Here is a 24269-nt window from a genome sequence, read left to right as displayed (position 1 = left end):
CGTGCTTAGCTCTGATTTGCTGCTATTTTGATGTTTAAATATATAAATGAACAAGAATATAATTCTCATCGAAAAATGGATATGAGAGAATGAGGATAAAGTGCGCAATTCATTATCGCGGAAATTAGTGAGTGCTTCGCAATTAAAAGTTGTAGTGGGAATGCTTTTTTCATAATTTCTACTAATTACAGCAATCGCTGACATAATAATGGTAATTGCTTGATAATCCTTAACTCATTGATTGATCATCTAAAAAACAATTAAAGTAAAACTTTCAATCAACGATAAGATCCATTTACAATTTTCTTTACTACATGACTAGATAAATGACTAATTCTCGTCCCTAGAGGATCTAGATCTCTGTCTTTTGCCATACACTTGGTTTAAAGTACATGTACATTTGACAAGCACATTTTTGGCAAGCTTCTTGCCGCAGGGTTGTGACGTAAATGTATGTTTGGCCACTATGGTAAAGAAGTATTGTCGAGAAGTAAGTGGCAAACATTTCAATCTATTCGTTAGAGCCCACTTCCCCTCACTAGCCTCTCTCGGGTTCTAAGTGTGACTTCACTAACACTGATTATCCAGCACAGAGCTCTTCTGTTCCGCGTTTTTTCTTTGGACGGGAAGAAATCGAGAGTAGAAAATGAGAGAATGTCTGCTAGGTCTGCATGTACGGTTTCCTGTGTCATAATAATTTATCCCCATCCACGAAAAATATGGCAGCAGTTTTAAATTTAAATACGTCATCACAACGATACTCCGATAGCTTCGAAATTTCATTCACTTTTCACGCATTGTCGAAACACGAGACCCCATATGACAAACTTCCCAATTTTTAGTTGCTTGTCTGTTGACTTCAATGAGGGATCACGGGACGGGGTGTTCTTCAGGTCCGCGTGACGCACACGTTCAAATCACTTGAATCAACGATAACATTGTTCAAGCCTTCAAATGCCTACAGTGAAGAAAAGTGATCGATGAAAGGGTTTAATCCCACATGCAGATGATGATGATGATTTTTGTTATTATTATGTAAATAGGACCCAGCGCGCGCTCTGATTGGTAATTATATTATAGATAAGACCCTGCGCGCGCTCTCCAACTCTGAGATTCGGTTGTGTAGATCTGTTAAAATGTTCCTGCATCTTTGTAACTCTGACATGATTCTCTAAAGGAAAGAATGTCAACATTCTGAAATGGTATCTGATGTATTAAGGGCCCATTAACCGATCTTTTCGAGCCGTTGCTAAGGAAAATTTAGTCTCATCTAACCTCATTTTTAGTTAGTTTAGAGCAGGGGCGGGGGAGAACACTCTGCGACGCCTGGCACTTTTTGTGTATCTCAATCATCCAACAAAAAATGACGTTACATCCGGTACAAAAGAGCGCCGAGCGGCAAAATCAAATTTGAATATGGCATAATCGTTCTCTCAATAAGTAAAATGGCAATATTTTGCAATCGGCCGGATATTTTTAACGTTTTATATGGCCACGATAAACAAAATTTTGTCTTCTTCCTCGTCATATCAGTTTGTTTGAAGGAAAGGGTAATTATTTATTCAAAAACACGCTGTTTTTGAAGGCGGTTTTTTAACGAAATGTTGCCATTTCTTCCTCGCTGAATTCCACAGGAGTCATCGTTTGTGTGGAAATAATGAATTCTAGGTAAGTTGCACTCAATTCAAATATCCTATTCTCTTACGTAGGCATCACACTAAGAAAAATGGACAATGACAGGTTTCTAGACATGGGGGAACCTTATTAACAGAAGCGCATTTTTTTAAAATTTACTGTTGCCAACACTCGAGAGTATTTTGAGTGCTGTTAATCGTATCACTGCAAGAATAGACCCACACACAACGCGCTTTGCAGAACTTTCTTGCCGATCTACACTAACACAAACTCATGTGTTTGCTCATGACTCAAACTGATGCCATAAAATATGTTACGATTGGTTAAGAACCTTGAACAAGATATGTTTTCCCTAAGCAATCCCTTAATTGATAAACGCTTCGTTACAGGCAGGCCGTGAACCCCTTAAAAAAAGCAAGAGGATTAGTTTTAACGGCGATTAAGTAATTTGGACATGTCGTGGTTTTTCCTTATTTATAATCAAATTTATTTTCTCGTTTCAACGGTGTTAAACGTCAGCAACGCTAAGTTCCAATACCCCCCTACCACTGAGGTCAACCATGCACCTTTTGGTTCTTCAAACCCTCTTATTTGCCCTGTTTGCAGACCAAGTTCCTTATCTATTAATCCCTGTCATATTTGCAACCCATTTTGAAAGGTTACTAAAAAATTGTGCATTATATTTCAGTGTGCTTTCTCTATGTAATCTTACATCAAGATATTTCAATCCCTAAGGGAATGAGAGAACACTAGCAAAACTGACAATTGTCACTAATTCATCACTCTTTCAATATGCCATCTAAACAAATTGTTTGTAAACAGTTGTGAAATTTCATGCCCCTACATCTAGCCATAAAAGGAAGTCTGGGAACAGGCAATAGTGTCACCACCAGGCTGGTGAATTTTACAAGCTAATGAACTCGTCTAACAATCATGGGTGATGATGAAGCATGGTGCAGTGAAACTGAAGAATCAGACTGTGAGTGACATTGATAGAGTCAATGCTAGTGTCTGTGAACTTGTGCGAGATCAGCAAAGAAAAGGTTTCGTACTAGAAATTGACAGAGAGCAACAAGTTTGTGCTAAAAAATGAAGAAGCTGCCTCAGACCAGTCTTAAGGCCAGCTTCATCACTACTTACAGTACTTGTCAAGAGTTCCTGACTTGTGTATGTGGGAAGGCTCTCTGTAATGACCTATATGGGGAAGCTCAGCTCAAGATGAGTACCTTTTTCAGACTTCAGGTATAAAATGATAGGGATTTCACAAGTTGAGGTGTATGAAAGGATAGGAAAATGTCATCTAGGGATTCCATTCTTCTGGTTCTAAAATGTTGTTGAAAAGCTCTCATTTACTCTTCACAGCCAGAATGAAGAGATTCTATAATATTGTTTATTACCTTCTTTCCAAGGGAATAGAAAAGGAATGCAGTATTCTCAAATAGGTTTGTTAAAGGGGTACATTTACCCTTTTGCAATGTAAGGTCGACAAAAGAGGTGCCATTTCTATCAAAATGGTACAAATGTATACAAAAGGGTAAGGGGTAAAGGGCCTTGAGATAAGGCCTTTCCATTTAAAAGTTTGTAGAATACCCCCCCATTGTCGATGCAAGTTTCCATTTGTATTTTGAATTAAAATGGGTATAACATTATCCTCAAGTATACTTTGCAGCTTCACAGAGAGGCCCAAACTGATAATGAAAACATATGTTTTAACACTTAAAATTGTATTTTTGCCCCTTCCCTGGTACCTTGTGATCTTTGTAGGGAAATTCTGAAAAAGGTCCCCATCCCCCACCCCCCCTCCAAAATTCAAATTTTATATACAAATCTCTTTTTCTATCTTGAAAATGGTCTCAGTGACAACAAAACATTTTTATGGCTAGCTAAACTACTTATTAGGAAAGTAAAAATGTTCAAGGAAAAAATGAACAGGAAGAAAGAACAACAAATTAACTTTTTTTTTTTCAGAAGAGCTACTACTGGTATATTTTTTTAACTTACATGTAGGTCAACATAATTTGTTTTCACAATTTACCACAAAAGAAAACACCACAGAAAGGAGAATTATAGTTGTGGCATCTGAGCTACATTTTTAAATGGAAACATTTCCCATAAAAAAATTCCAAAATATATTCTTACCAGTACAACAACATACCAAATATATTTTGCAGAGAAGTTTACTTAATTAATAAAATTGGTGTAGTGAAATTTTCTATTTAATTTTTGTACACCTGATCTTACAGAGTGCAACATTTGGTTTAACTGGTTCACTTTACTGTTAAGGAATAATTAAATAAATCACACCAGAGTGGCTTTGTATCTTTATTATAATTCTCATTATCAGCAGAGAAATCACACTTGTACACTGGTCCACTGATACTCTTTCGTGTATATTAAACATGGGAAAGCAGGTTGCATCATCTAAATCATAGCATTGTATGCCTGTGTGGGGTGTATATGCCAGGAAGTAACCACCTAAGAAAAGACAAACATAAATTATGTCATTGTTTCAATGACTCACCGTAAGTGGGTATTTGCTCATTTACCACCTTAATAAACAAGATATATTAAAGTATAATTTTTACTTCCGCTTTAAACTTTTCAAACCTACAGTTTGTTTTCACTTTCAGAGAGGTTCTTAAATTCACAAGCACACCACCCACCCCCTCAGTCCTGATTCCTACTCTCCCATAGCCAGGATCCCATTTCAACCCTCCAACATTTCCATAATCACATTAAATCAGTAATTTTTTTTCTAATTTTAGTCTCACTTAGATTCATCTCCACCCAGCCATGAAAGCAATGGTGGAAGATTTCCGTATATTTGTTGGTCTAGTTTACTATTGCTCTTAGATTCCCACCTCCCTTTTGACAGAGTTAAATTCGATTAAAAAATAAACTGCAGTAGTTTAATCAAATTAATGCAGAGGCAAACATTGAACCAGAAAATTACTATAATTTTGGTATGAACAATACCAAAGTATAACTTACATAATTAATATCACATCTTTTCTATTGTAATTTAAGACAGTGCAGCTACTAATAGACTGACCACAAAAACCTAAAAACATGACTTTAGAAACACAGGTAAGTGAGAATATTGCCAGTTTTGCTTTTGCAACCAACCACTCTGCTTTAAAAAAAAATACATGGAAGATGACGACAAAGCAATAACAAAACCAGCCAACCAACCTCTGGCAATTCAATAAACATGCCAAATTCCCCTCCAAAATTCTCTTCAACACCTTGCAGTACATGTAAATCTCAGCAGCATAAATTCAACTCAATGATTTGGCATGCTACTATCATGAAATTTTTACCCCTTGATTCAGAATTTTTAGGAGTACCAAATAGATCACAAAAAGCGCTGTTTACCTCTGCAAATATCTGCATTAGTTCTGGAGATATTTAAGTTTAAAATGTGTAAAATATATGCAAATAAGAGGACTGATGATGTCATACACCAAACCCAATATTACATCAAGTACAAACCATATATACAGCAGAGATCATTGAAACTTGGTAGCCTCATAGTTCTACAGGCAACACATTAATATGGCTATAAAAAATACATTCCCAATTGGCAACTCAATCTTTTCCAGTCCCCTCTAACCCAATTTCAATAATGTGGTCATTTTCAGCTTGAAAAACATTAATCAAGGCCATGACTTCGACCTTACTATTTAATAGGCTTGCTGGATCATGCAGATGAAGCACTATTGGCAAATATCAAAATGGAACTCCAAAGGTGGCCAGAAAAGCCTAAATATCAGGGAAGGTCTGAAATGCAGTCTGTTGCCGTGGTAACAAAACTGTTAAGCTCATATTATGTAGCACACCTGCAAATTGCATCGTAATAGCACTGTCCCCACTGGAGCCATGGTTCAGTAGTTTACTTGGACAATAAATTTCATAACTTTCCTGGGGGACTGGATGATCTAAATGGTATGTGGGAGCCTCCCAGAATATTTGCAAGAATGTATGACTATCTCTTTACAGGTATTCATTAATAAATAAATAAATAAATAAATAAATAAATAGACACTAACACTACTAACATGATTGAGTTTGGAAAATATATATATATTTTTAGTTTATGATATTTTGAAACATTCCCCTCTCCCATCCAACATGCTGATCTTCTTTAATTTGGTACTTGAAATTGATAACAAGGATGCTACACCTTGGCAACTCATTGGCCAGGATATGTTGCACAGTCTTCATATCATATAATGGGTCTGTACATATTATTTACGTATTTATTCAACAGAGATCTCCCCATCCCATCCCTATGGAAATCCAATTTTGATCAATACTTTTCTTTAAAGAGTTTGGCTTTTGAGACCCTCCTCATCCCTGGAATTTCCAATAATCTCCTTGGGGTGGGTATGGACATTTTCTAGAACCACACAATAAAACAAGTAAACAAACTTTAAGATAAAATGTTAAAGTATAAGTCAGTGGGACATATATACATTGATCAACTCATAAAGACATGATTGATCATTGCAACTATACACAACTTAAGCAAAGGTGAAATTATAACCTGAAAAAAAAATTAGGTGTGAACTGGATTCCAACCCATCACCTCTGTGATACCAGTGCAATAACTTAATTAATTAAAGTTCTATGCTACAACACACCAAACTACTAATTTATTATGAAGTGACGCAGCTAAAGGACAGTTGTCAAGAAATCAACTTTTTTGTGAATTCTAAAAGATCAATATGAGACTTCTAAATTTAAGATTATTATACCTAACAAAAGACATACAGTAGGGCACTGTACTGTGTGCTCTCTCTACACACTCTTCCAGGAAGGATAGTAATACATATACATGTAGTTTTTTTTTGGAATATACTGTTACTGCATGGTCATACAAGAGGTACTAGTTGCTGCTGAGTAGTCTTAAAATAAGTGTGAACTAAGTGTGACAAAATATAATGTATATTAAATCTGTACCAGTTCAGTACAATTTAATACTAAATTTTAATCAGCTGGAAAAAAAAATTATTGTTAGCACCTGATATTACATGTACTTTGTGAAGGCTTCTGGAGGGGTTATACTTTTATAAAGTACCTGGCAGCAAGTACTATTTTGATTTAATAAAGCAAGACTGTAGCAACTGCTAAGAAAATTTGTTTGGTACATCCCAGAAAAATTGGGTGGGGGTCAGTGCCGCCCTCTTCACAAAAGTTAAACCCTTAACCTATTTATGACCATAATCTGCGATTTTCCCTACCCCATTTATGACTGTTGCGACTGCTACAGTTGCCCTAAACTTAAGTTTTGAAGGACTTTTGTTGATGGTCTTATCGATAATGATGAAAATTGACGTAGCTTATTCTAAAAAACATACCTAATTAAAGACTAGAGGGCAAAAGCCTTACCCTAGAGTATTTATGACCAAAACGGCTGAATAACCATACCCTTTGGGGCTGCACATAGCTATATATAGCACATAGAGGAGAGTTCCCCCCCCCCTCCCGCTGGAACAGGAATCAAAATATTATTGCCTTGATGACATAATAAAGATAAAATCTCAAAATAATCAAGAGTTACATGTATGCATGGGACTTCACTATCAAAATGATGCCTGTTGCTTACTGTACATGGAAATTGTTCAGTTCCAGAAAATATCCATACTCCCCCCACAGAAGGGATTGGAATTTCCTGGGGGGTGGGGGGTTCTACAAGACCAAAAAATTTAAAGAAATGTATGAAGCTCAATCGGAATTTCCAGAGGGGTGGGGGGAGGGGGACTCAGAAAAGTTCCCTTCCGTGAGGGAGGTATGGATATTTTCTGGAACTTCACATTGCATAAATTACTCCTACAATGTGCCAGAATTCTGTTAATCTGGTTACCAACAGGCCACAAAAATCTGACTGTATAATTAATAAATAAGAAAATGACCGACTGAGCTTTTGTTTGAGCCAGAATAGAGTGGCCATAACAACGAGGTGGCTGTGTTAACGGGGGTGGCTGTAAGGTGAGGTACATTCCACAGTAGTGATAAAGATGACCCTCTCCAACACCAGTACCCATAAAGATTTTGGATAGTATATTTCGCATAATCAGTTGGAAGAGGAAGAGGGAAAATGAAAATAAAATAGAATAGCTCTTGTGTGCCAGAGACAACCCTTTCCCTGAGTTACCCTGGCAGAGCTAACTTTTCACTTATTTCTTTGCAAAATTCAACCAACTGTTTACACGAGGATCACAAACCAGACTTGGGGGCGAGATAATTCAGGTGGGCAAGTTGACTTGCCTTGGCAGGTAAAGTAACCAACAACTTCTCTTTGAGTATACATTAACACTTTGGCTCACCTCTCTGGAACAACTCTTGGCATGGCGAGTGTCACGTAATGCCTAGATTTAAGATTTAAAGCAGCAATTTGTATCAAAGAAGACAAAATTAACTCAGCAAAACCCACTGTGATCAAATGACTGAGGGAAACTTAAACAAAGCGAGATAGTTGCACATTTGATTATCCAATAAGAGTTACGAATAATCATGCAGGGTCAACTTTTACTCGGCCTACAGGGTCTACATTTTCACATACAAACACTTGATAAAGTTGCCTCAGGGGGAGGGTTATCTCGGGTACCCGAGACCATATACATTGTAAATAGGACCTGTGTTGCCTCAAAGAACACCCCCACGATTTTCAAAGGGGAGGGTCCTTAAACAGCGGCAGGTATATTTTGCAGGGTGCAGGTTGCAGGTTGAAACTTAATTATAACTGGAAAACCGCTGGCACTAAAAATGATTAATAAACTACATACTGGTCAGGGGTTCTTACATAAAGTAGTTTATCTCTTTCACATAGTGAAAACACGATCGATCCGCGTTAAGTGTCGCGATAAGTACTTATCGATCGACACGCTGAAACCAGTGAAGTCTCTTGAAAGCCATCTGGATGGCCGCTCCACAGATGTTTCCATCGATTCCAGATTTGGCTCGGATCTTCCCTCAACAACAGAAGATTGCCACCACAAATGAAGCAAACAAATAAAGAAATGAAATAACGTAAGATTTTAACCGACGGAATATACTAGCACAAGCTCAGTGTGCTTTCATTTTGGTACTCACAGGGAAGAAACCAAATTCAGCAGATATTTCAGATGATATTTCAGATGCTTCTTCAAAAACAATAATTCATTGCGGGCTTAAAATCATAGGAATATACTCCTCCCATCGCTTCGGCCGGTTTGGCACTTAGGTGGAAGCCCGGCGTCGACAAAACTTGGATCGGACCGGACCGGATCACGGATCGGATCACGGACCGGATCACGGATCGGATCACGGACCGGATCACGGATCGGATCACGGATCGGATCACGGATCGGATCAAGGAAAAAAATCCAAAATTTTGTTGAGCAAATTGCACTAGAGTGACTACTGTGAGCAGAACGTTTTATTTAATTCAGGTGTGATATTCCTTTATTCTTTTATAATATCAAGCCAACTGGGAGCTGGTCACAGATCAATTTTTTTCAGGCTGTTGGGTTTTGATTGCGATGATCAATCATGTCTTCAGATCTTTCTCCGCAGTTCAGATAAATGATATTTCGTGTAATCACTTGCATCAAAGGTAAACTGTCATAAAACAAGTCAGTATGGTAATAATAGGACGAGCGTATGAATAGAAACACAAAACTAAAAACACTAAAAAATTAAACACCTGATGAAAACAATTTCCGTTTTTGAGACAAGTCTATACTTTTACAAGATGTGAGTTTGGAATACGATATTTCGCACTGGAATAAAACGAAACAAGCCATTTGTATTTCAAGGAAATATAGCTGTTTTTCAAAAAATTCTAGGAATAACATCGATAGTGTGAACGATAACGCAACCCGAGAATAAACAACATTTTAGGAGCTACGTCGCGATTTTTAGAGTTATTTTTAGGGTTGTAAAGAGCTGCCTTTAAATAGAATAAAACCTTAAAATGATCGTGTTCTAGGATAGAAAACACTTAAGAGGCAAGAACAAATCAAAACGGAATGAGGATCGTTAAGGATGGCAAAGATTAACGGGGATTGCAAATGACGAACTTGAAAAACTAGGCTAGTTTTTTCAAGATGTGCAAATCGTGACTTGGCTCCTTCAAAGCAAGTCATGTCCTTAAGCTTTCGCACGTAAGTTTTCTCATTAACTGTATTGTGTGTAACGCCAACTGTAACGCTTACATCTGACACGAAAATGTAGCCGAGAATTAGCCACTGAAAACAATTTCAAAAACGAGAATGGGAGGCTCACGCAAGCTTCGAGCCAACTAACCTTCAAATATAACTACATCTGCCTGTTCATTACAATTTAAATTCGTCGTAAATTAGGCGCTTATGTGGCTTTTTAAATGACCTCTTGTCATTCTCTGTAATTAACATGTCATTGCGTCAAATTCGGGATTCTTATTTTCATTTAACATATTTTAGTTTTCCACTTTTATTTTTTATTTATTATTATCTTATAAACGGTTTGATTTTTGTTTTTGATTTTTTTTTTCTTTAAAACTTTGTTGTTTTTTTTTCTGTGATCCGATCCGTGATCCGATCCGTGATCCGATCCGGTCCGATCCAGGTTTTGTCGACGCCGGGTGGAAGCCATGTAACAGTCACGGTAAGTCTACCACCTGTACGTTTCTTCTAAGTGCCAGCGGTTTTCCAGTTATAATTAAATTTCAACCTGCAACCTGCAACCTGCAAAATATACCTGCCGCTTAAACAGGACCTTAACTTAGGGCAGCTTCAATGGCAGATTCACTCTGATGGCTTGGATTTGAATAATTGATTTAATTACTTTTAAAAAGGACTAGAACTTAAAAATCTAGCTCGAATTTCGATCCAGCGAGACATAAGCTTCCATGCCGTGAATCAAGTTTTTACTGGGCGTTTTAAAAGCACTCAACAAAGAGAAAGAGACTGATGACCCCAAAGTACCAATATATATGTACTGTATCTTACTGAAAACAACAATCTTCAACGAGAGATGTGGGAATGTGGGATACTGACCTTCAGCATGCGATCCAGCTGGTCTCCTCTACTAATACACGTGCGTGCGCCAGGAGCAACAAAAGCTCTGGTGAGAGCGACTTTCGGAGCTAAACGGCTTCTGTTAATTATGTTCCCGTAGTACACAGTGCAAACTATGGCCAGCAATACTTCATCCAGGTTGTTGTTAACATGATAGGCTATTGCACTTATTGTTATCAGTAAATCACGAACAACAAGAACCAAAAGTCGGAACAACACCAGTTTTGCAAATGTGTAAAATTCGCCGAAAATTTCAGGAGTCTTCTGCCCCGCCCCGGCGCCCTGGTTTAGAGTTATTTCATCCAGGTGTGTTTCAACTTTTTCATGACCAGTAACACTAGTGATGACGTCATCAGGCCACACCCATGGTCATGTGACTAATACAGAAAAAATGCAAAGGCTCCCAGGGAAATTACTTTCTCGGGATTTTTTTCATTGATTTAATATTTTAATTTAAATCCTCATTACGCTATGCATCGATTTTGTTTCATTTCTAAAAGGTCAGATTTTGAGAGCATTTCAAAATATTGAAAAATTCGTAATTTTCTGAAAAAGCATGATTTCGAAAAACGAATGCATAGCTATGTTGCCAACGTTGGCTTTAATCGAAATTCGTCGAAAAAGGCAGGATTTAATGAAAAAAACCGCGTTTCCTTTAGCATTTAAAGAAACCGGAAGTGCGCCCGATATCTATTGGAAGTTACCGTATCAGCGCGTGCGCAATTTACACTACCAGCGCACCTCAAACAAAGATCAAACAAGGATCAAACAAAGCCACACGGAGTTAGTCTTTCTCTTTCTACTGCTCTTGTTTTTCTGTCTTTCTCTTATTTTCTCTTTGCTTGTACTTTTTTTACTTTGCATTTTGCGAAACACAAAGAAAAACATCCAAAATGTATGCGAATTTGCAAGCTTTTGAGTTGTTTTTATTTTCCATGCTCAGTGTTATGTTTTGAATGCTGTTTTTGCATTCGCTATCACACCCAGTCCTCTCAAACTTATTACATTTAATAACCAATGATTAAGTAGTGTTTTGCTATCATCTCTGTTAAAATTTTGGGCTTAAGTCTTGAATTATAAATTATAAATGCCCAAACAAAGGCGTTTTTTATGGCTCGAATTGAATGTTTGGATTGAATATTCATATTGAATGTTCCAATATGATATAACAACATTCTGTCATGGCTCTGAGGTTTTCAGGACAAACTACTATGTTTGGTGGTGTTTATTTGTATCGAAGTCTCTTTTGGGAATTGAAAGACAAAGGAAACTTTAAAAAAATTGTAATTTTGACCCGAAAGTCTCGGATCCATGGTAGGATATATCGAACGTGGCCTATTGAATAATCGAATTCCACAATCCGGAAATTCTGAATAAATACTCCGAAGTTATAGATAAACAACTCCTGTGGGAATCAATAAAAATGGAATTACGTGCCAAAACAATGAAATATTCAAAACAAAAAAGATCTAGTTTAAGAACCAAAGAAGAAGCCCTTCAAAATGAATTACAAGAACTTGATTACAAAATTTGTAATAGCGATGCTTTTGATCAGGAGATCTTGGAAAAATATGAAGCAGAAGAAGAACTCAAACAAATACTCGAGGTAAGGGGAGAAAGAGGCCATGTTCAGATCAAAGATGAAATGGTTTGAGCTAGGAGAGAAGCCAACTAAGTACCTCTTTAATCTTGAAAAAATAACTAAGAAAAAAAATTAACCGGAGAAGTTGAATTAGAAAATGGCGAGATAATTTCAGACCTCGTGCAAGTCAATAAAGAAACTGTAGATTTTTACTGATCAGAACTGGTACACTTCTGAAACTACTGGCAATAACAACACATCCGTATATGAACACAATCAAAGGACTGACGGCTTTATTGAGGGTCTAAACCATCCACAATTAAATGTGGAGGAACAGGAATTCCTAGAAAGGATTTGACCTTGAAAGAACTAAAACATGCTCTAGCATCTTTTGCAGACAAAAAATCTCCAGGAAAAAATGGATTCACAAAAGAATTTTATCAAACTTTCTTCGACTTGATTGGAAAAGACCTCCTGAATTCGTACGATTCTTTTCACAAAGGATCTTTCAAAAGTACTAGCAAAGAGAATGGAACAACATTTACCCAAATTGATTCATACGGACCAAACCGAATTTGTTAGTGGCAGATACATAGGCCATAATATAAGACTTTTGAGCAATATGATGGAATTATATCGAAATATCAAGAGGAGTTCGGCATGGGTGTCCGCTTTGCCCCTCCTTGTTTATTCTTGTGGTGGAGTTGTTAGCCCTTCAGATACGCTAAAACCCAAGCTGTGGAGGCATACAGTTACCAAATGATCAAGAAGTAAAAATTTCACAATTCGCAGATGATACGACCATATTAATCAGCAACGTGGATTCCCTAAAATCACATCTCCAAGTCATCGATTGATTCGGAACGGTTTCAGGTTTAAAATCAATAAAAGTAAACGAAAGGCTGGAGTTCAAAAGTACGAAAATCCAATGAAAGTATTGGGTACCTTTCTGTCGTACAACCAAAATAACAATGTTGAACGGAACTTTCGTGAATAGGATTAGAAAAATGAAAACTAAGTTGAATTTATGGCTTTCTAAGGATCTTACGCTATATGGTAACTCTTTATTACCTAAGATGTTAGAAGTGTCTCAAGTGATCTACGCAGCGTCCACGCTATCTGTCCCGACTTCAGTAATAAAAGACGTCCAAGCAGAACTCTTTAATTTCATGAGAAAAACAAAACAGACAAAATAAAGAGATTGGTTATGTGTCAACCCCTTGCTGAAGGGGATCTTAACTTTGTTAACTTTCCTGCAGTAGTCAAATCTTTACGCTTAGCCTGGGTAAGTAGATTCCTGAGAAATTCCCGAGACTCATGGAAAACAATCCCCAATTATCATTCTCTCTCCACACATGGCGGGTTACAGTTCCTTCTCAAATGTAACTATAAAGGCTTGTCCAAACTGGAAATGTTTGGCGACCGAACATGTTCATGTTGAAGTGAGTGGCCAAACGGTTAAAACATGTTTGATCAAATACAGATAAACTATGGATACAAGCCGCTGAGCAAGCGTGGGACGTATGCGCGCGCCAAACATACGGCTGTCCAAACGAACAAAACATCGCCCATCAAACACGAAAACAAAAGAAATGTTTTAAGTTGTTAGATCGAATGTCTGATGGCCTTCAAATTTTATCAAACACTACCAAACACGATCAAACAGCATCAAAAAAGGTGGCCAAACGTTAAAATGTTTGGTCACCAAACAATGTTTGATCGGGTGTTTGGTCGCCAAACATTTCCTGTTTGGACAGGCCTTAACGTTGCCTGTAAAAACAATAATTTACCTACCTTCTATCGGGAGCTTTTACAGTATTTTCAAGAGTTCAAGAACGAGACTAAAATATTCTCCTACGGGAACTTCCTGCTCTGGAATACTGAAGCGATAACCATCGAGAAAAAGATGCTATTTTGGAAATCTTGGTTTCATAAGAAAGTCTCTTTCGCTGAAGACATCCTAAATACTGATGGGAATTTCTTAACTTTCGAAGAATTTCAAAACAAGTTTAGTATTAAAACAATTATCTTCATTACTTTCAACTCATGGCTGCCATCCCTTCCGATTTGAAAAAGAAAGCCAGATCAGCTGAAGTACCTTCACATGAGCAGCTACTAAATTCAACTACAGTATCCTTGTTTCCTGAAAGTACACCCGTAGATCTAGCAAACATGCGCTGTAAACATTATTATAAAATTCTTAACAAGGGCCAACCGGCATCAAAACCTGGAAAGTCAACTTTGCCGACGACTTTACAGAATGGAAAGACAAATTTTCATTTATATATCATTCAACAAGAGATAACAAACTAAGGCAGTTCTCATTCAAGCTGTTACATTGAATTCTAGTAACCAAAAGAGAACTCTTCAAATTTCGATTACCCGATGATAAAACATTTTTTTCTGTCCTAATCCAGACTATATATGTTTATTTCTGTCAAAATATTAACCTTTGAAAAAGGTTAATATTAGTGGGTGTAATAGGTTAATATTAGAGGAAGTATTTACATGAATGTAATAAATACACCAGCCATGCCGCAGCAACCAAAAGCTATACTAATTTTCTTCGGTATAGTTTTGTTTTAGTTCAGTTTGTCCCCTTTAATTAATTTCGTTTGTTTGTTTTGTTTTGTTTGCCTCTTTCTTAATATTAACTGTAATGAGTTAATTTTCTTTTTATAAGTAGCCGTAACTGAACAATGTAATCGATGTAAGACGTACGAACTGTAAAATATTGTATTGTAACTAGTTGTTGTGTGTTGCATTGAAAAAAATGTCCAGTATGCCTGAACACGCTCGGTTTTCACCCAAATGATTCTTCACCCTATGGCTTAGTGGCCATTTGGCTTGCATGTTCAATTCCAATATATATGCATTATTAAATGAACCGTTTATAAAGGCATTTTGAGCAACACTCGGAGCATTGTGTCGAGTACTTTACGGGTCCGGAAATGAACCCAGGACCGCAAATGATCCGCACATTGGACCACAAATGATCCCCATATTGGACTGCAAAAGATCCCCAAATTGGACCGCAAATGATCCGCAAATTGGACCACAAATGATCCCCAAATTGGACCGCAAATGATCCCAAAATTGGACCGCAAATGATCCCCATATTGGACCGAAAAAGATCCCCATATTGGACCGCAAATGATCCTCAAATTGCATCCTCCCAAATTGGACCGCAAAAGATCCCCATATTGGACCGCAAATGATCCCCATATTGGACCGCAAATGATTCCCATATTGGACCGAAGAAGATCTCCATATTGGACCGAAGATCCCCATATTGGACCGCAAATGATCCCCATATTGGACGGCAAATGATCCCCATATTGGACCGCAAATGAACCCATATTGGACCGAAGAAGATCCCCATATTGGACCGCAAATGATCCCCATATTGGACCGAAGAAGATCCCCATATTGGAAAGAAGATCCCCATATTGGACCGCAAATGATCCCCATATTGGACAGCAAATGATCCCAACCAAAAATAGGAATGGCGTGGATATATGTCGGAGGAAGGTGAAAACATATATAAAAATTTCATCCCCCCAAAAACACATGTTTAATCTTTTTAAAAGAAATATTCCACACTTGCTTCTTTGTTCTTCGAAGGCTATTGACTTAGAAAAACACTATTAAAATTCTATACATAACTCTGTAAAAAAAGTTTCCGGCAACGGTGAGTTACTAAAGAGTTGGAAGTGGGAAATACAGGGCATGCATGTCGCCAGCTGCCATCCCTCAAAGATGGCAACTGATGAATGACCAGCAAATTCGCCTCGGAAGAGTATCACACAGTACCACAAAATTGCGTTCTGGACTAACCTAGCCAGCCCGGACGGGACTAGTTTCAGTAAATATATATATATATATCAATTTTGGAGCACGAGACATCTGTCTGCATAGACTGACTACGGCTGGTGGGTGGGGTGACTGGATTGCTTTATGAGTCCTAATTAACGTTAATCCGGTGGCGGTAGTATCAAGCTTAGGAGAAAATAGGGGAATTCATAACCATACAAGGCTATTTGACGGGAGTAATAGACTTAGCCCTATATGTTAACGGCCATCTCTAGCCATTTAACAAATTCTTTTTGCGTTTCCTTTGCGTGCATGTGGTCTCAGTCGTGCATGCACACTGCACTCACCGTGAGTTGTTCAGCTATCACACATTTCTATTCATGCCTTGTTCTCTCGTAAAGTAGTAGCAAATATGAAGTATATCTAATACTACCGATTGCCACCGATCCAACGAAGCTCCATAGTTGTTTTCAATTTGTGACGACCTGAATGACTAGTCACGATAACAAACAGAGAAAATGGGAGCCTGTGATGACGAAATCCATCGTCATTTTTGGACACTGATGTCAACTGAATGCATTATTAGTCTCAAGCAAAGAAAGCTTGTCAGGTCTAATTCACTTCCTCACTGTCGCCTCTGCCAGTCTAAGGACATTCCTCGCTTGCTGGACTGTTGGCATGTCAATCATATTACCATGGAAATCAATGGCTCCCTATTAATTAGAAGAAAAAATATATAAAAGTAATAGTAATCAAAGATTATGGGAGTGCGTTCGACGCCGTCACTTAAATATATTTACCATAAATAAATGATTTCACTAACTGACTTTCAACCTCTGTCTATTGCTAAAATCAACATTTTTCATCAACAACCGAGGTTTTACAGACAAATATATCATAGTGTCAAAGTCTATGCCAGTGAAGAGGTCCCCTGTATACGACTTGTTGATACGTTGCGTGACGGCGCCAGTTTCCGCAGACTAACAAGTTTAATAGAGCTAAAATATTTACACTAGCATTCAAATTTCGTGCTAAATATTCTCACATTAACTGTTAATTAAGCTAACTTGTAAAATTATTTTTTAAGTACATTGTTCCGGCTAAGCTGGAACCACAAATATAAGCAAACGTTTGAAATCACGTGCTCGTTTATCATAAACAAACGCTCTGATTCGGGTATTTCCCCCGATGAATAAAGTAGACAGTATTTACATTGCCGTTCCTTGGTACAGGCTCGTTCTTATGATCTTGCCTTCAGGGTACTTTCCACCGATTCCAAACAATACTCGACCGGATAAAATCAACAAATGCAATCAAAATACAGCCAGTGAAATAGAGCTGTTCCCACGGTTAACATCCCAAAGCTAAGGCGATTCAAAGTAGTGTTCGTGAACATATAAAATAAACAAAGACAATTCCCTCAGATTTCAGTAAATGCTACCGTCGAAGCGTTTAAGGTCACCAAAATCCAACGCTGAGAGCACAAAATAGCGAGGCATGTTCATATGGCCTGCGCACATGCTCACTCGCATCACATGTCTTAGTAACGGTACCAGTTTACTGGCCGTGACATGCCCCTGCAAAATTCAAGCGGGGTGGCCATTTTGGTGTCCTTACAGGCATGTGGATTTTTTTCTGCATACAACCGTCCACAGGAAAGCCAACTCTAAAAAGCCAGAGGTCAAAATTAGGCTTGCGTTCTTTGAACGCAAATAGTTACATCAGAGGACTGGTTATCCAAAATCTCTGTTATATTTTGAAAAGGTGTATCGAGAACTTTCACCCAAATGATGACCTCTTTTAAAGTAGTTGTTCTAAAGTGACCAATCTCGTTACTTATGGCGTTTATTCATGATTTGTCACTGTTTTCGGAGCTTTTAGAAGAAGTGTCTTCTAAAACTTTGGTGCAGCGTGTCTTATCTGTCATTTCCAGTGTTTCTAATAACTGTTCAAGTTGCTTGAGGTCGCCATTTTCCGAGGTAGTTACATTCAGATTTGCCAACAAACGATACTTTCGGAACTTTTTACGGGTATCTAAATGTGGCAAGACTACTCAAAACCGCTATGCTAAGAAATAACTGATTCCACTGCTTGTGTTCGCCTTAAGCCTTCTTTGAAATGTTTAGTTTTATATTAACATGAGTTCAAAGTAAAATGCTCCAAGGTAACCCTGGACATTACTTCAACTGACCTTTCCAACTCTTTCTTGCTCTTCAAAAGCTCTTACAAGATCTCTTGCCCATTTGATCTTCTCTTCACTCGGTGAGAATGCTCTGTTTACGATGTCTATTTGTCCTGGGTGTATTATCTGTTTACCTATGAAGGAGTAACCAATTGCACTTTATAAACACAATAAACACAAGTACAGTTTGTGACGATACTCGTTGGAATTTGTAAATCCTCTTAAAAGAAATTCGGATAATAGCGTCAATTAGTTTCTTTGGTACTCCTGTGGTCTTTTTCATATTTTCTATTACTTCCGGCCGTTATGGGGAGTAGCCTGGGATGGATTAACCGCATTCCATCCAAGGGAGATGGCAACACTCCTAGCCACTTCATTTAAAGAAAACCGAGTTAAGGTGGCTGAACACATTTTGATACCTCCATTTCATTCACCTTTTTCTCTAAAACCCTTGATCTTTTGGTCGCCAAAAGTGGCAGCAAGCAAGTTAACAACACAAACTTTGGTTTTTTGATGGTTAAGCTGACGTAGGTGCCATTGCCATGGCAAGATGAATAAATATAAACGGGTCTTTAAAATCGGTTTTGTTTATTTGCAGCAAAATCTAGTCATTAGATTTTCTTTATAATTTGCATGCAACAAGCTTGTAACGATGCTCACAAGTTCACACTATTTTGATAATAATGTAACAGAGAGATCTTAAATTAGCCCTTGTTGAAGGTTCACTGGAATATCTAAAATTTCGTTTGTTGAAGTTCAACTTTTTTCTATGCTCCAGTTCCTTATTTCTTTAATATTGTCGTGAAAATTTCGTGAAATTCTAATGAGTGGTTCTCGCGAAATAGGCGTATTTCTGAGAAAGCTATTCCGCATTCAATCGCAATTTTTTGACTTACTACGCATGCACTGCATTTAACTGGGTCCCTTCGATAACAAAGAAAAATCTGAGAATCGTTGGGTTCTTTGCATAGTTACCTTTTCTAACATACCTTTGTAATAAAAGACTAAAACTCTCAACACACTGCGTTCAGTAACGAAGAAATATAGCACAGATAATGCGGGCATTGAGCAAATAAAATGATCGCTGTATCAACGGCATGTTTGTTTTTTGCAATCCTTGTGCGTGCGCTGAATCGCATTAGCAAGAGCGCGCGCGAAAACTGTGTTCGGCCACCTTAATCACTGACCTGTTTTAACATTACGATGCCCTGAAAAGGCTTCCCTCTCTTATTTCAAAAAGGCAGTTTAAATTATAAAGGCATACCAGTATAACCAAACCTTGCACCCTCCTCAGCTTGTGCTTGTAAACCCTCGGGGTCTGAAACAAATTATTTCAGCCAGCTCAATAATTTTTCTTATTGTCAACTTTTGAAAGATAATTAATACATCGTACATTTCTTTGGAATTACTGTGTTGGAAGTCAACATGGACCATATTAAGTAATTGACTTGAGGTCTTAACAGGACAAAATGGACTTCTATCTATTCTACTTAAAGCCTGACTAGGCACATTCTGTTGATAGTGACATATTTTACGTAGTGATTCATCTGCCAATACGTTCCAAGACTTACAGCATCCTTTATTTCTTAAAGTAGTGTCAAATCATGAGGAATCTGTCCTTGTATGCGTCAACTTCATGCATGATGACGAATCGATGGCGAGGTGTGATAAGGGATCGTGACAAAAAAGCACATGGTGATCATGGGTGCTTACCATTTACAAAAACCATCCGGTTGGAAATTTCAGGCATAAACATTAAACAGTTGAATGCGACTTTGCGGGAGAAGGAATCGCTATAAAGTATATCCACATCAGCTAGAGAGACTTAAAAGAGCAGAAAAATAGCATCACCTCAAATCACAGCCCATATTTTCAGAAGCTTCCCAAACGGAATGGCGCGAACCATTTGATTTTCCAACTGGAATTTCCGGTTTTCCCATGTAAATGGTAAGTACCCCTGAACTTTGTTTGGACATAAAGCTATACACATCACTGAACCTCCCCTTTACCAGATGGCGAAAATCGAAAGATGTGGAAATTGTAGGAGCAGAAATCTAACTTACAAATTCTGTACTGGTACGCATTAAATGTCTCTAGAATGTTGACACACTGTGTCGACGCGTCCATCGCGATGTGTGAAAATGCTAAAGCTTTAGCTTAAATTCATGTTTGGATGAAAAGAAATAGATCGCAGCATGTGTGAAATTTGCGCATTCTACGGTTTTCGTTTGTTTTAATTATTCTACAAGCTTTAGTAACGACGATTTCTCTTCATTTAAGAATTCGACCAAGGAGGCGAGACTTTTAAGAAATGACATACTAAGTTTAAAATTAAGATGCCACAATCAATCGTCCAGATTCACAAACTTTCACATACTGCATTAAGAACGAGAGCAAAAGTTGTGAAAGTCAAGCAAGATCTCCTTCACATCGTTTTACAGGTAAAACCACTAATCTTTCGCACTTGAATCCACCCGAAAAAAGGACGACGGCTCGACGTCCTCGTGTTGTTCGTGGAGCAATGCACTTTAGTAAAAAAAAAAGTGGCGCAGTGCACTCTGGTTAAATGCAATGCATTCTGGTAAAAAGTGATGAATTTGAGAATTCGTACCCCCTTCTATATATTCTTCTTAAATCCTGATTATGTTGCTGTTGGCTCGCTCCGCAGGCAATTATGTTGCTGCTCGCTTGCTCCGCTCGCTCCGCAGCAATAACACGAGATTGGCTTTACCAAATAACCAAAAAACGAAATATTGGTTTATCAAATAACCAGCACATATAAGAATGGTTTTATCAAATAACCAACACATACGAGAATGGTTTGCTTAAATAACCAATGGATATAAGAGTGGTTTGCTTAAAAGGCCAAATCTCGGATGTTTGCTTTTATTAAATAACCAATTATAGTAAAACGGGTTATTTGTGACAATGGACGGTCAGTAATGAATTATCATAAATAAACAAACATATCACGAAGAAAACTACCGAAAGTAAAATAAATAATAAATTTACAAATGGCGTCCCATTACAAGACCTATTGCAACTAAGATTGTAGTCATAACACTGTGAAACACAAGTGCAATTAGGACAACAACAAAAGCAATACAGAATCACTACTGACCCTTCTTGTGTGACAACATCACTTATGTGTGTATGGCTTATACCTTTGAAGTTTATATACACCATGTCAATTGCTTGGAGTCCGTAAGCTTTGGCGTGAACAACCACACTCTGGCGTGCATGAATCAACTCCTTCACATCTTTAGTACGGGTAGCTCCTTAAAAACATAACTCACGTAAGATTCTTCTCGCACTGTTAAGAATTTATTATAGACTTATCTCCTAATGACACAAGATCTCTTTAGTGAAAGTAAATTGCATTCTGTAAGACTGCTAGTAGACGGTCTTTTCTCTTGGGGTCTGACAATGTGAATGCAACAGTGGTATGGACAATAAGGGATTAAGGTGAGAGACGACCACAATTTTTTTTGTCACACCTCATTTTCTGGTTGAAAAATTTATGTGGTGGTTGACAATCACCACCACAGAGACGAACAATGTCCAGAAAAGCAAAGGGCTGGATAATTTTTTACATTTTATATTTCAACCAAGTAGAAATCAAAACAAAGCAAAAATGTACTGGTATCTTACTTCTTGCAATGATTGAAGTAGCAATTTATTATTGTGTCTCTGGTGAAAGTCCACTATAATTTCAACCGCAGCAATCTGCTCTTTATCTTCGCTCTCACATACTAGTAATGCTATACGTAATCAACCTAACAATACACTTGAAACACTTGTTTCGTTTTCTTCCCTTTTGTACCATCTTCATTGCTTTTTTTTTCTTTTTATTGTAACGTGTTAGATTTATTTTTGTGGATTAAAAGGTGCTGTAAACACTATTAGTGTGAACATTGTAAGTATAGTATTGTAAGAATAATAAGTTTTGTCTAGTACAATAGTTAATGTCAGCTCTCTAAATAGTTATTCCCAAGTAGTATCTAGTTCTGTAATCATTTATTCTGTGTTCTGTAAGGCAATAACATTAAATAAAAAAATAATAATAATAATAAAAAAAAAAAAAAAAAAAGAATAATTTCAACCGCTTCCCTTCCCTTTCAATCTCTTCTTTTGGCACAACAGTACTGAACAATAATGACTAAATATTTTCAAGCAGGCAAATTGTTCATTTTTGCATTATTTTCAGTGCTATTAAATCCCTTCATTTAAACATCACCCCGCTAAACAATACACATAGGTAAGTAAGACCATAATTACCTATACTGACTAGGAAGTCATCAGATCCAAAGACTAAAGCTTCAAGCCTAAAGGGACCGTCTTGAGAAGTGCCATGTTCACAGACAGCACGCAGGTTAAGAAGACTTAGAGCACTTTCAACTTGAGTGATAAGCCCAAGTCTTCCACTTCTTGATTGTAACAGGGAAGAAACTCTGTCACTTATCTGGAAGTTGAATAAACAATTTTAGGATAAAGTTTGATAGAAATGATACTAAATTCAGTGAAATTGACATGCTTTTTTCAATGCAAAGATAAATCTATTACAGTTGTAGTCAAACCACTTAAAAAAGTTTGTGAGCTGAAATTATGATGCCTCGCAGAGTCTTGTTTATAATTTGGTGAGTGATTTCTTTTTCTTGATATCAAGACATGATGAACTACTTGGGAACGTAGTTTGAACATATCAGCAAGATAGTCTGGAACAAAAGCGATTTCTCCGAAGATGCCCTCTGTACTCAGCTAATGGAACAGCTTCTTTTAACCAATCTATCCTGGAAAACAAATATTGTCTTCAGAGAAATAGCTTTTGTTCCAGACTATCTTGCTGATATGTTCAAACTAAGTTCCCAAGTCCATAATAGACAAACTTGATCGTCTGGTGCCTTGGACATACCCTTATGTCACCTGTCAACAGGGTAGTGCTCTTTTGGTTTCAGAGGAGCCAAACTCTGGAGCTCTTTGAATCATAATATTAAGTCCTTAAAATGCCCCAAGAATTTTAGGTGTCATTTTGGAAATGTTTTATTAGGTTGATTTTCTTTTTCTTTTTTAGATACCGGTATTTATATAATTGTAATATTCTTGATATATTTATTGTAATTATAATATTATTGAACGTATATTCTTAATTAATTTAAATTTAAATCTGTAATTGTAATTGTATTGAGCTGAAAAACCCACTTAGGGAGCATCAATAAAGTTTGTATGTATGTATATATGTATGTATGTATGTATGTATGTATGTATGTATGTATGTATGTATGTATGTATGTATGTATGTATGTATGTATGTATGTATGTATGTATGTATGTATGTATGTATGTATGTATGTATGTATGTATGTATGTATGTATGTATGTATGTATGTATGTATGTATGTATGTATGTATGTATGTATGTATGTATGTATGTATGTATGTATGTATGTATGTATGTATGTATGTATGTATGTATGTATGTATGTATGTATGTATGATGGATTGTAATGTAGAGAAACCCTATGTCAAGGCAAGTCAAAGCATCAAGAGAAAAAACACATCCTGATATCCAGAAATCTTAAAAAGTGCTAATCATCTGTCTGCTGAACTTATCACTGGGCTCTACTGTACCCTTGTTTGCCTTAATTAAGAGGCTTTGTCACATGGGAAGTGACAAAAAATGCTTGCAGAACAGAAACCAGGCCTATGCTGTTAGGCCAACAGGAAAAATAAGGAGTCTGGTTTTATGTAAAACCACTGTGAAACAGGCTTTCATCCAGGACCTAGAAGATGGGAGTCCAACTTTTGCCAGTTAGAGCCCTATTTAGATGCGATTTCCCCTATTGAAAATTTTTCACCCTGAAGGTACACGGTAACCTTAACAAAATGGTTAACTTGAGAAATATGTGCCTTTACCCAATCTAAATGCTCCATAGTCTCAACTTTGGGTAACACAATGGACTGAGGGAATGCCTTTGCTGTTAAAATAGCTCTCAGATCATCTTCTGCCAAGCCAGTC

The 24269-nt window shown here is 37.3% G+C and overlaps 1 protein-coding gene across 2 annotated transcripts in view; it reads right to left on the bottom strand.

Annotated features, from left to right (window-relative positions):
• Positions 1–10254: 10254 nt before the first annotated feature.
• LOC145462444 (citramalyl-CoA lyase, mitochondrial-like) overlaps positions 10255–24269 on the bottom strand; it is an 18990-nt gene continuing 4975 nt past the window's right edge. For both annotated transcript variants that reach the window (XM_081445975.1, XM_081445976.1), the window contains exons 2-7: positions 24167–24269; positions 22532–22715; positions 21418–21531; positions 19518–19571; positions 18263–18387; positions 10255–16784 (exon numbers count right to left, since the gene is read on the bottom strand). The exon at positions 24167–24269 is cut by the window's right edge. In XM_081445975.1, coding sequence (XP_081302101.1) covers positions 16689–16784; positions 18263–18387; positions 19518–19571; positions 21418–21531; positions 22532–22715; positions 24167–24269 — 676 coding nt within the window. In that variant the 3' untranslated portion in view covers positions 10255–16688. The remainder of the gene's footprint in view (positions 16785–18262; positions 18388–19517; positions 19572–21417; positions 21532–22531; positions 22716–24166) is intronic.

The sequence above is a fragment of the Orbicella franksi genome, chromosome 12 (assembly GCF_964199315.1).
Source record: "Orbicella franksi chromosome 12, jaOrbFran1.1, whole genome shotgun sequence".
NCBI classification, from domain to species: Eukaryota; Metazoa; Cnidaria; class Anthozoa; order Scleractinia; family Merulinidae; genus Orbicella; species Orbicella franksi.
Note: the sequence above shows the minus strand (reverse complement) of the source record. Positions and strands in the feature narration are given on the sequence as shown.